The following is an 11,298-nucleotide window of genomic DNA, read 5'->3' as shown; positions in this document are numbered from 1 at the left end:
CAGCTTTTCAAGGAAGAATCAAATTACCTGAAAATCATCAAGCATCATCCATCACGCAGTGGTCTCAAGATTGATATCACTCTTTATCTCAGTTTATCAGACACAGTCCCACAAAGATCATTTCACTGTCACAGTCTGTAGTGGAAGTTGCTGGGTTTGGCAGCAGTAAAGTAGGTGCTGGATGTTTTTTAGTATCAGTGTATTTTGGCACCTGTGAGGCATTTTGAAATTTTGATGTATTCTTATGAACAGTAATTATATGCTTTGAATTCTGTTCCTAAATTAGTAACGTTATACTCCACAAATGTGCTCCTTCAAAAGATTTAATTTTGTTAATGGGCAAATAACCACATTAGCTTTCCACTTCTATTAAAATATGGTGAAATTCACATTTATTTTTCACCATTTCTTTTCATAGGTAAATGTAGAACAATCTGGTAACAGTTCTTTCAGTGCATAACTTTTTAACTACTGCTGGCAATACTAATGGATTTCTTTTTCCCCAATGATTACAGAGAAATAAATGATAGTGCCAGACAATTAAGGAATGAATAATAAATGCAATACTTTTGAGGCCCTTCATGACAGATACTCAAAATATGTCTCATGAGGATACATGATTTGAATGATCTTGACCCACAGTAGTCATATTGTAGAGATAACCAGTGAAATGTTACTCACAGAAAAGAGACACATCTGAAACAAAGTGCCACAATCTACAAATAAAACTTCGTTGCAGAGGGTCTCATACGGGGTGTAGGAAACCAGAATGGATTTTCATTCTGGACAAGTCCCCACTTAAGAGTCTCAAGTGAAAAACAACAATTTTTATATACCTAAGTGAATGAATCAGCCCCTTGGTTCCAGGTGGAGTACTTTGCTGAAATGAATTTTAACTGTTATTCCGTAACATGGAATAAATTACTCATTAACTCATCCTTCATTTGAAGTTTGGGAGAAAGGATAAAATAAGCTTTATTTTCTATTGTTCACATTATATTTGCTTAAAAATGGGGTGGGGGAGGTAGATATAGTTTTCATTAAATTATGGTATTGATTTTCCATAAGAAATTTTTGCAATAAAAGCATCGTAGAATCATAGACTATCCTAAGCTAGAAAGGACCCATAATTGGCATCAACTCCAACTCTCAGCTCCTTGCAGGAACATCCAAAAGTCAGTGCACACTCTTCCTATAAATTTCTCTCAATATCTCATGACAAAAGTATAATAAAGACCATGAGAAGGCTAAATATGTATTATACATATATATATAAATATATATATACACCCTTGATTTCAAGGATAAGGCAGAAAAAGCCATTCATAAATTATAATAATTGTGACAATGGGGACAAAAACAGTCTTTTTCTTGGTCTCCTTCTTTAAAATATGCAGAAGACTAGGGATATTAGGTAAATCAAAGCCAGCAAAACATTCAGAAGTTTTAAAATAAACATTAGAATAGGTGAAAATAACTGTAAGATTTGACAGTGTATTTTAACAAGCACAGAATGATTTTAAGTACTGGCACATCACTAAATCCTAAGTTCTGGAACTATTGTTGCCTGAGAGTCCCAACTGAACATAACATATCTTAGCAGTTAAACATAATGCAAGATCTGCAAGTGAGACAAAGTACTTTTAAGTATCCCATTTGTGAGTCACCTGTCCTTAAGTGCTGACAGCCTTACTCAAGGATGTACTGATGATTACCTGGATGGTTGAAAGGGTAGGTAGGTTAGCCATGCAAGCTAATTACCACTCATTCCACGATCTTCTAATGCTGTAAGAAACCTCAGCTGGTCATTTTGTCATAATCCTAGAAAAGCTTATGCTCCTTGGAAAGCCCATGGAAGCTCCTAGACCTCTGCTAGAGCTGGGAAGCTCAGATATATGACCCTGTAAAGCTGCAGAGATGTGTCACATTGCTTAAGAAAACCTAACACACTGTAGTGGAAGGTACCTCAAAAGTAAACTATTCCCTTTATTTTCTCTTGGGTTATTTCATAAATACCATTCAGTTTCCACAAGCCCCTGAGATCCTACCATGTTAATTTATTATAAAACCACTGAATCCCCACAAAGAACCTCTTAGAACCTCCTTATGGAAACTGGTTCCCAAGGACTGGCAATATGTTCAGAACTAAACGTTATCTCCTTCCTACTTTGTACCTTCATATCAATTTTTTTTCTAGCATGTGGGGATTCATTCGCAGAGACAACTTCCCAGTGATGTTGTTTACATTAAGGCTTCACCAGAACACAAGAATGTGAAAGGTTTGATAGAGGAAGAAGCAAAAGGTGGAAACTTCATAGCCAAATGTAATAATTGTAGTGACATTTCTAAGGAACAGTAATAAGGAAAAGACAAATATCAAAGAAAAGTGTGTGCTTAGTTGTACTGTCCTTCACACTCAGATCTAGATCCAAGTTTTAACTATAAGCTGATCTGATCATCGTTAAATATTACATCCCTCGCATCTAATTCTATTTTCATGGGTTTTTCACACTGAAGCAGAAATAAACACTATTTATAATACAGTGAACCTTGAAATAGGAAAATATCTTCAAATGAAATTGTTTCAACTTCCAAAGAAAGAAGTCAGCTATTGCAAAAGCAGATCAGAAATTATTTTCTGCAAAACAGAACAAAACAAACCAAATTCAGCCCTCTGCTTGAGTATCCATTTCTGTATATATTCTCTAGCAAACATAAATCTGTTGAATATAGTGCAACATTTCTTTGAAGCACTGTTCTGTTCACTCCAGCTTTTTGATCATGTCATGGACAAGGGGAACAGAAAATAAATTCCCTGTAATTAATCATTACAGAAAAAGCATTAAATATTTTAGATGTAAAAGCATTTAAACTGTAGTTTCTCACAACAACGCTCACCTTGTTTCTGAAAGCATGCCAGCCTTCGCAAGAGGCTGTAGGCAAAGTCTGGGACATTCAGCAGTGGGGCCTCATAACATAAGAGGTGCAACCAGAAATGTAAGATCAGTGCAAGCAGCTCTATGGATGCAGACTTTCCATTCCTGCTTGGAGCTCATTAGTGCACATACTGAAATCTGGTTGCTCAATATTGATTTTCATTCTAAAATGTGACTTGAAAAGAGATATGAAATGAATGGAGTAGGCGGAAGATGGAAAACACCACAATCTCTAGCTCAGGGTATGTCCAAGGTGATGAAACACTAGAATTCATGTTATATACTATATGGCCATTTAATTCTTTGTTATTCTCTTTTGACAGAAATTGAAATAAAATGTCAAAATCTCCCATGAGGAAATATTTCTAGAAAAGTTCACCTCAGAAGTGTTGGATATTATCTGTGTTTTCATTTCAATATAGCCAAAAGTTGCTTCTTATTAGAGGTTCTCCATGATAAAACCTCCTGAAAGTCAACATGATAAAGCTAGAACACTTAAGCTTTATCAAAGTACTCCATTAGAAAGCCATTCAGAGCAGCTATGGCAAATGACAGTTCCTGCAAGCATGTGACTTAATCTAATCATTGCTTTTCAAATAGAAAGGTTTTCAGAAGGTTTTAATGTAATAATGCACTCACACTGGGATTCTCAAAAGTTTTCAAAAAATAGATCCTACATTTCAAGGACAGATAAGGGCAATAAGAGTATTTTTAGAAGTGTTTATTAATGTCCACAGAAGAATAATTTATCTTCCTCTGTTTGTGGTTAGCTTTCTTTGATGTTCAGACTAGTTTTTTCTCTGAAAACATTGCATGACAGAAATCTCTGCTTTCACTTCAGTCCCACAGAGCCCCACAGCACAGCTCATCAAGGCAGCGAAAGGACACTGCAGTTCAAACAGCAGTTTTTAGGCTCAACTTCGGGACTCTGCACATCCTCTGGGAACATTAACTGAGATTACCAGGAGACTCCTGGGAGCCCACTGAGAAGCACCAGGGTGCCTGCTGCTGGGAAAAGTTAGCTGTGACTCCCACATGTTTTCAGGGCTGAGGGAGGTGTACAGCTCATGCGCCTTCCAGAGGAAGAGAGGTCTCAGGAATACCAAATTATGAAGGGAGTGATCTCCAGAGCCTCTGCTTACTGATTCAGGAAACTAAGATTTCCACAACAGTACACTATGTAATCTATTGAAATCCATCTGTTGTTCCATCTGAAACCACAGAGGAAGATAAGTGCCATGGATGAGGCTCCAAGGCTCATACAGTTGTTACTCTGCCATACTCTGCTACGTTTCAACAATGGCACCAATTCTATGAACAGCAGGGACCTGAACAGTATCACATATAACAGCATGGTCCACAGGCTGTGGTCAGTGATATGGGAGCCTGGTGCTAATGGGAGCTGCTGTGCTCTTTACAGCACCGCTTCATTTCAGGAGAAAAGGGGGCCTCCAATTTCTACTTCTGATCAACTTAGTGCAACTCCTCTGGACCTGCACCAGGAGCTCCACATCCTTCCTGTACTGGGGGCCCCAGGCCTGGACAGAGTACTGTGGATGGGGCCTCACAAAAGCTGAGTAGATGGGGACAATCACCTCCCTGTCCCTGCTGGCCACCCCTTTATCAATGCATCCTAGAACACAGTTAGCCTTCCAGGCTGCCAGCACACACTGCTGGCTCATGTCCAGCTTCTCACCCACCAGGACCCCCAAGTCGTTCTCCACAGGGCTGCTCTCAGGGAGTTCCTTGCCCAGTCTGTAGAAACACCTAGCCCAAAGTGTAACACCTGCACCTGCCGTTGTTGAACCTCATTAGATTCACATGAGCCCACTTCTCCAGCCTGTCCAAGTCCTTCTGGATCCCTTCCCTTCCCTTCCCTTCCCTTCCCTTCCCTTCCCTTCCCTTCCCTTCCCTTCCCTTCCCTAAAAAGTCCTTCCTTCCTTCACCCTTCCACTATCCCTTTCCCTTCCCTTCCCTTTCCTTCCCTCCAAAAAAAATGTCTCTGACTGCACTGCTCAGTTCGGTGTCATCTGCAAATGTGCTGAGGATGCACTCATTCCCATCATGTATATGAATTAAAGGGAATTTATTTTAACAAGTATTAAAGAGAGAATTAATATAATAACTGTATTTCTACTTAAGAGACTATTGGCTATCTTGCTCCATTGTGCAGATAAAGAAGTAATGCCAAAAAGAGATACAGCTGTTGCAGCAAATTGAAGCCTAAATCAGGGTATAAAAGAACAGGAAGAAAAACGAAGTGGAAGTCTTGTGTGACACCCAGGTTTATAATCACACTGCAAATCAGGCCTTACGCTTTCCCCTTCTGATTTAAAATACTGCAACGATTTTTTTAACACCAACTACAAATGCCATTTTAGGCACAAAAGTCGAATTTCCTCCAGAACACGCAGATGTCTATACTGCATCCAACAAAAGGTTCATATAGGCAATGGTCTTCATTCTATTCCCTACTCCTCTCTCGCTGTTAGAAGAACTGATTATTCACATAAGATACTCTCTAATTCCTACTCATGAGGAATTAATTGCGTGTGGGAAAAGAGAATTGTAGATCTTTTTTATGCTTTAAGTATAGGAGAGACCTAATTTTGAAAAATGAAATATTACAAGATTGCTTTATTACCATTCTTAGAATCAAAGCAACTTCAGGGACCATCAAGTTCATTTAAATGATAAATGTTTATTGCACATTTTCAAGAAAAGCCACCAACAACAGCTCCAAACTTTAAATGCAATCATGACAAATCATTTGAGGCAGAGGTGCCAGGAGCCCTGACATCCAGACTCCGTGCTATTTATCAACAGAGACAGTGAGCCACAGTGGAATTGCTGCCCTGGGTAATACGGCCTTTGTACACATCCAGCCTCCTCAGGTGCTCTTCAACTTGCTCTTTGTTCACTGTGGGAGGCATTCTGTTCCTCCAACTCTGCCTACACATTCAGGGACATGAGAGACGTGGGAAGCCTGACAGCCAGGGAAGACTGAAGCAAAGAACTTGTTGAGTGCCTCAGCCATCTCCACGCCTCTTGTTGCCATTTCTCCCCTCTCCTTGAGCAGAAGGGGTACACACACCTTGGCCTTCCTCTTCTGGCCAAAAATACCTGCAGAATCCCTTAAATCAGATTGGTGTCCCTCTGCTCAGCCCTCTAGACAGGAGGATACAAGTGCTGTGCCTGCCCACAGCAGGCCTAGCCTTTATTGACCTGTGAGCGTTGGCCTCAGCTTCATGGAGAAGCTGGAAAGAGGCTCAGGGTGGAAGAGCAGTGGTGCTCGAGTGAGGCTGCAGGGCTGCAGTCCTGGCCAAGGACAGCTCTGTTCCTGCCTCTGGCAAGGGGAGTGTTGCCAGCAGGTCGATGGAGGCAAACCTTCCTCCCCACGCCATTGCCAGCAGCAGGCAACTCACTGCACGGCCTAAAACAGCCGCCATCTTGTATGGGCGTTGAGGGCCCATGGCCCCACCCCTCTGTGTGGTAGTGACTGCATCACAAAGGGTGTCATGGAGAAGCCATTGTGACCTATGGGGCCAGGACCAGTTTAGGCCAGGCCAGGCTCAGGCCTTGGCTCAGTTTGACTTGGTGAGGTGAGGAGAGAGGACAGGGAGTGAGGGGCTGCCCGAGGCTGCTCAGTGTGGACGGGTCCCAAGGCCTGTGGGGCCTCAGCTGCTAACTCACTCTTGTCCTCCTTTTTCCTCAGAGTTGACAGAGGAGAGTGTGCAGGAGAAAGCCCAGCGCTGACTGTGCAGGGACTCCATACGCTCACTGTTGACGTGTGCCATGTCCAAGAGGAAGGAGAAGACCTCCCACTTGGAGGAGGAAGGTGAGAGTGAAGTATCTCTGCATGCAGCTCCCTGCAGGGGCAGGCTGGTGTTCCCCAGACACCGCTGGGCACGGCCCCTCTGCTCCTTAGCCAGGTTGGCCTGTGTGTGCCTGCCGCGACTGCTCAACCTACCATGGCCCTTTCCCCCTCGCATCTTCCAGCCCTGCCCCTCATCCAGCATGGCAGACACGGTGCAGGCACCCAGCAACAGTCCTCAGGGGCACTTGGCACTCACCACTGCTTCTGTTTGCTCTCTCCTCTCCAGTTTGCATGCTGTGCCACCGAGCAGATGTTCATTTGGACATCTGCGGGCCCATACTTGGTGACAGCGGGCTTCGCGTCCACAAGTTTTGCTTGGTGAGTTCCCTCGGGGCTCCTTCCATCTTCCAACCTGGGATGCTCCCACTTTTTCTTCTTGTTCTCATGAGATCCCTCTCTTTTCACTTCTACAGTATTTTGCCGACAGCCTTTATGAGCTCACTGCCAATCAGAGGGTTGTTCTGAAGTTCCCCCTCGATGCCATCAGAAGCACAATCGAGGAGGCAGAGCAGAAGGTGAGGTCTGCAGAGCATGACCCAGCAATGCCTGCATTCTGTGCCCTGCCTAGGGGCACCACGTTGGCCTCAGAGCCCTGAGTCTGCTGCTGATTGGGGCCGCCATTGTTCTTTTCAGCAATGCTTTGTCTGTGGTGAGAGAGGAGCTGCCATCAGCTGCGCAGAGAGAGGCTGTACACGCAGCTTCCACCTGCCCTGCGCCACGGACGGTGAATGCGTGACTCAGTTCTTTGGGCAGTACAGGTAAGGGCTGTCAGCAACAGCCAAGCCAGGGAGGAACCTGCAGGGCTGCTTCCCAGAGCGAAGCAGCCAACTTCTTTGTGTTCCTCTCAGCACTTCTCAGCTTACCCATCCTCTCTATCTTCCCCCAGGTCCTTCTGCTGTGAGCACCGCCCTCAGCAGATAGTAGAGGCAGCTCCAGGGCCAGACACTAACTGCATGGTCTGCCTGGAGCCCGTGGGGGACCAAAAGTCCTACCACACCATGGTGTGCCCGGTGTGCACAAAGTCCTGGTTCCACCGGAGCTGCATCCAGGTAGGAGCCCTCTCCTTGCTCTGCACTCACGGCAGGTGCTCAGCGGCACCAGGCCCCGCTCACACTCTGGCTCTTTGTGTTTTGCTGTAGAGACAGGCAATGGAAACTGGCATTCTGCGTTTCCGATGCCCCGTTTGTGGAGACAGGGTGCAGTTCCGCTCGGAAATGCACCGCCTCGGGATCCAAATCCCAGTCAGGTTGGTGCCTTCTGCTCAGCTCTCTAGACACCAAGGCACAAGTGCTGTGCCTGCCATTGGATTGACCCCAGCAAGCCCAGCTGACACTTAGTTGTTGAGGACTTTGGCCTCAGCTTCATGGATAAGATGAGAATGGGCTTGCGAAGGAAAAGCAGGGATGTGCCTGGGGCACTGAGGACTCATCACTTTCCCTCTCTTCTCTGCAGTGTACCAACATGTGCATACAAGGCGAGCTGTGCCGAGCAACACAAGACGCACAGTCTTGCGGGTCCCAGCACTGCCAGCCAGGAGATGGAGGGGCCATCTCATAGCTCCCCAGCATCTGACAATGACAGATGTGCATCCACCAGCCAGGCAGCACTGCAGTCATCTCAAAGTCCGCAGCTGCCTAAGTGCAACATCCTGTCCAGCCAGCTCAGGGGAGGACAGTGGAAAAGACGCATGGCTGCATGCAAGCAGCACCAAGGACACCAAGGGAGCAGCCATACTCCTGCTCCAGGTGCAGAGAGCAGCACCCAAAGATCCACCAGCCAGCGGGAAGTGGGGCACTCCAGCAACTACCCAGCGGCTAAACGCAGATGGCAGTCCAGGCAGCAGGAGACAGGCCGGACAAGAAGCCGCTCTCCACTGGAGGATCGTGCTTCCAAAATCCCAAGACTGCTCAGAAGACCTCCTGGCAACAGGTCTATTCCTCTAAACGCAGGTGCTGGGAGCAGCAGGCATGCTCCAGCCTCAGGTGCTGAGAGTAGCATGCGCACCTCTGGTAGCCAGTGGGCATCCAGCAATTCCCCAAGGGCTGGAAACAAGAGATGCCACAGACAACAGGGCACAAGCCAGAGACAAAGCCATTCCTGCCGACAAGGTCTGGCTTCAAATTCACTGATCCAGCCCCGAGCACTGTGCGGCAGCAGACTTAGTCCAGCCCCAGGTGCTCAGAGCAGCACCCAGAGCTCTGCCACACAGGTGACATCGAGGGCCTCCAGGGATTCCCGTCTGCCTGTACCCAGAAGACTCCTGCAGCGAGGGCAGCCCCAGGAACGAAGCCGTTCCCCACGGGATCGTCGGGCTTCCAATTCGCAAAGTGAGGCTGGAGGAAGCCAAGCCGCAGCCCAGACAGCGGCGGCCAACTCAGGCACGACGCCAAAACCGGAACCAGCCCTGAAGGCACTGCAGGAGCAGCCACATACCACAGCCATGTGCCAGCTCCTGTCCCAGCAGCCATCCAATGGACTTGTCACGGAGTTCTCTCTACACCTGTGTCCGTGACAGGAGGCAGCAGGCCTGGGAAAAAAGACCAAAAAGAAGAGAGAGGGAAGAACAAGAAGTGGGTTATGGTGTACGGGGCCAGTCCAGCACGGCCCCATGACTAAAGAGGCAACGGACTCGTGGGCACCAGGAAAAGCAGTCCACAGAACCAGAACATTAACTCTATGCAACTCCTATACATGATCTTATGATTTGGAATATCAACAACAAAAATCAGAAAACAACAATAATGATTTGGAATATCAACAACAAAAATCAGAAAACAACAACAAATTAAAAAAAAAAAAAAACTTAACCCAAAATAGCTGTGTTGTGTCTACTTTCTAAACTGGGAGATGAATACTCCAGGTACACTGTTAGAGCACTGAGGATGAAGAAGGACAAAGATTATATGCCCTGCATAAGGAGCAGGGCAGATATCTTCACACAAGCACTTCCAGGAGGACTGGCCAGTGAAGATCCAACCACAGGCTTACAATTAACACTGGCTCTTGGCATATGTATTCAGCTTGATTGCCATATTAGGCTTATTTTGCACAACTGGCTGCACTACACCCAGCCTGGCCTAGCGTGTACTGAGCCACCTTGCTCACCTCCACACCCAGCTCTAGGATGGTGTTCACACCCAGCATGACTGCAGTGACTGCAAGGGGTCCTCTGCTGAGCTACAGCACACTGAGCTGGATCTCAGCACTTCCCTGAGCACGCATCAATAGGTAAAAGACACGCAATCAGACACCTCTGATGCAAGAGGACAGAGAAACAGCACCGACTCACTTCACTGCAGTATCTCCCTACCTTCTGTCACCAGCTGCTCTTTAAACACGGGCCCTCTGGAATCTCTTATTGTCGGATTGCAAGACCTTATGTCAGCAGTGCCAACAGGAACCTGAAATCCTCCAGCTGCCCACTGCCCACCTCTTTTTACTGCCAAACCTAGCAGTATGTGCTAGATGCATACACACACAAACGCTGTCATTACAGTTCTTCTCTCACTTAAACTAATGAAAGTTAACTTGACTTACATCAGCGGAAGTTGGGCTCAGTTTCTTTATCAGAGAAAAACTGAGGAAGCAAACATAAAGGAGATACAATGAACTTTGTATTGTACTTACTTCTGGCAGTAATGCTGAAGTACTGCCTACACAGTACCATTGACAGCCAGACAATATCACACTCTAGGGATTCCAACACTTAACATTGCATTACAGCCTTCATCATAAGCAATCAGATTTCATGCACACCCCCTACACGTCCCATTTGATGCACTAACAAGCTAACATGCTAGCTCCTGTATACATTAATGCATTTAATACTTTTTGCTATGAGTGCCTGATAACAGGTTTAGTACTTTAAATCAGCTGAGAGGAAATATGAGCTGGTAGCGCCTTGGCATTATTTCAGGCTTGTTTTTTTAAAGAAAGTTGTTAGTTATTATATTTGCTTTTTGCCAGTCCATTCAAAGCTTCAGATCCAATGTAAAACATTTCCTGTACCTTTCACCATATAGCAGTGGATTCACTTTTGTTGGTTTTTATAAATGGAGCTGGAAACAAACAGGGTCTGTGACACTGAAGGTGGCAGTCTCTATGGCTTTCCTCCAAGAAGGGCTTCATGTGGGTTCTCCCTAGTCTGTTCAGTCAGAATGATCCAGACCCTTTGTTAAACTGTTTAAGAGTTTTGCCCGGAGGAGTGCTGGGCATGCCACTGAACCACTCAGGAAAAATTATGCCAGCTGTAACTGTCCCCCAAAAGAACAGACATCATCGGCCCACAGAGCTGTTTCTTGAGTGGCTACCTCCCCACAGCTTTGTGTTCTATTCCTATAGGTATTTCTTTTCCCATATAAAATGATTTTACCTAGAGGATTATCATTTTTCATTGCAGGAAGATTACTGCTTTAGATTTGCTTGTGTAATTCTAATGAGACAAATAACAGAAACAGAGAAGTTCTCAGTAACTACTTCCTCTTT

General features: G+C 45.5%; 1 protein-coding gene across 1 annotated transcript; it reads left to right on the top strand.

Moving 5' to 3' along the window:
* The first annotated feature begins 7,614 nt into the window (after window positions 1–7,614).
* On the top strand, window positions 7,615–9,221 carry LOC107308381. Its single transcript, XM_032443235.1, has 4 exons — window positions 7,615–7,862; window positions 7,953–8,059; window positions 8,266–8,762; window positions 9,043–9,221. Exons 1-4 carry the CDS (start codon window positions 7,767–7,769, stop codon window positions 9,219–9,221), a joined length of 879 nt encoding a protein of 292 aa, XP_032299126.1. The 5' UTR covers window positions 7,615–7,766.
* The last annotated feature ends 2,077 nt before the right edge of the window (window positions 9,222–11,298 follow it).

Source organism: Coturnix japonica, chromosome 1 (assembly GCF_001577835.2).
Source record: "Coturnix japonica isolate 7356 chromosome 1, Coturnix japonica 2.1, whole genome shotgun sequence".
In the NCBI taxonomy this organism is placed as follows: Eukaryota; Metazoa; Chordata; class Aves; order Galliformes; family Phasianidae; genus Coturnix; species Coturnix japonica.
This window is presented reverse-complemented; position numbering and strand designations above follow the sequence as displayed.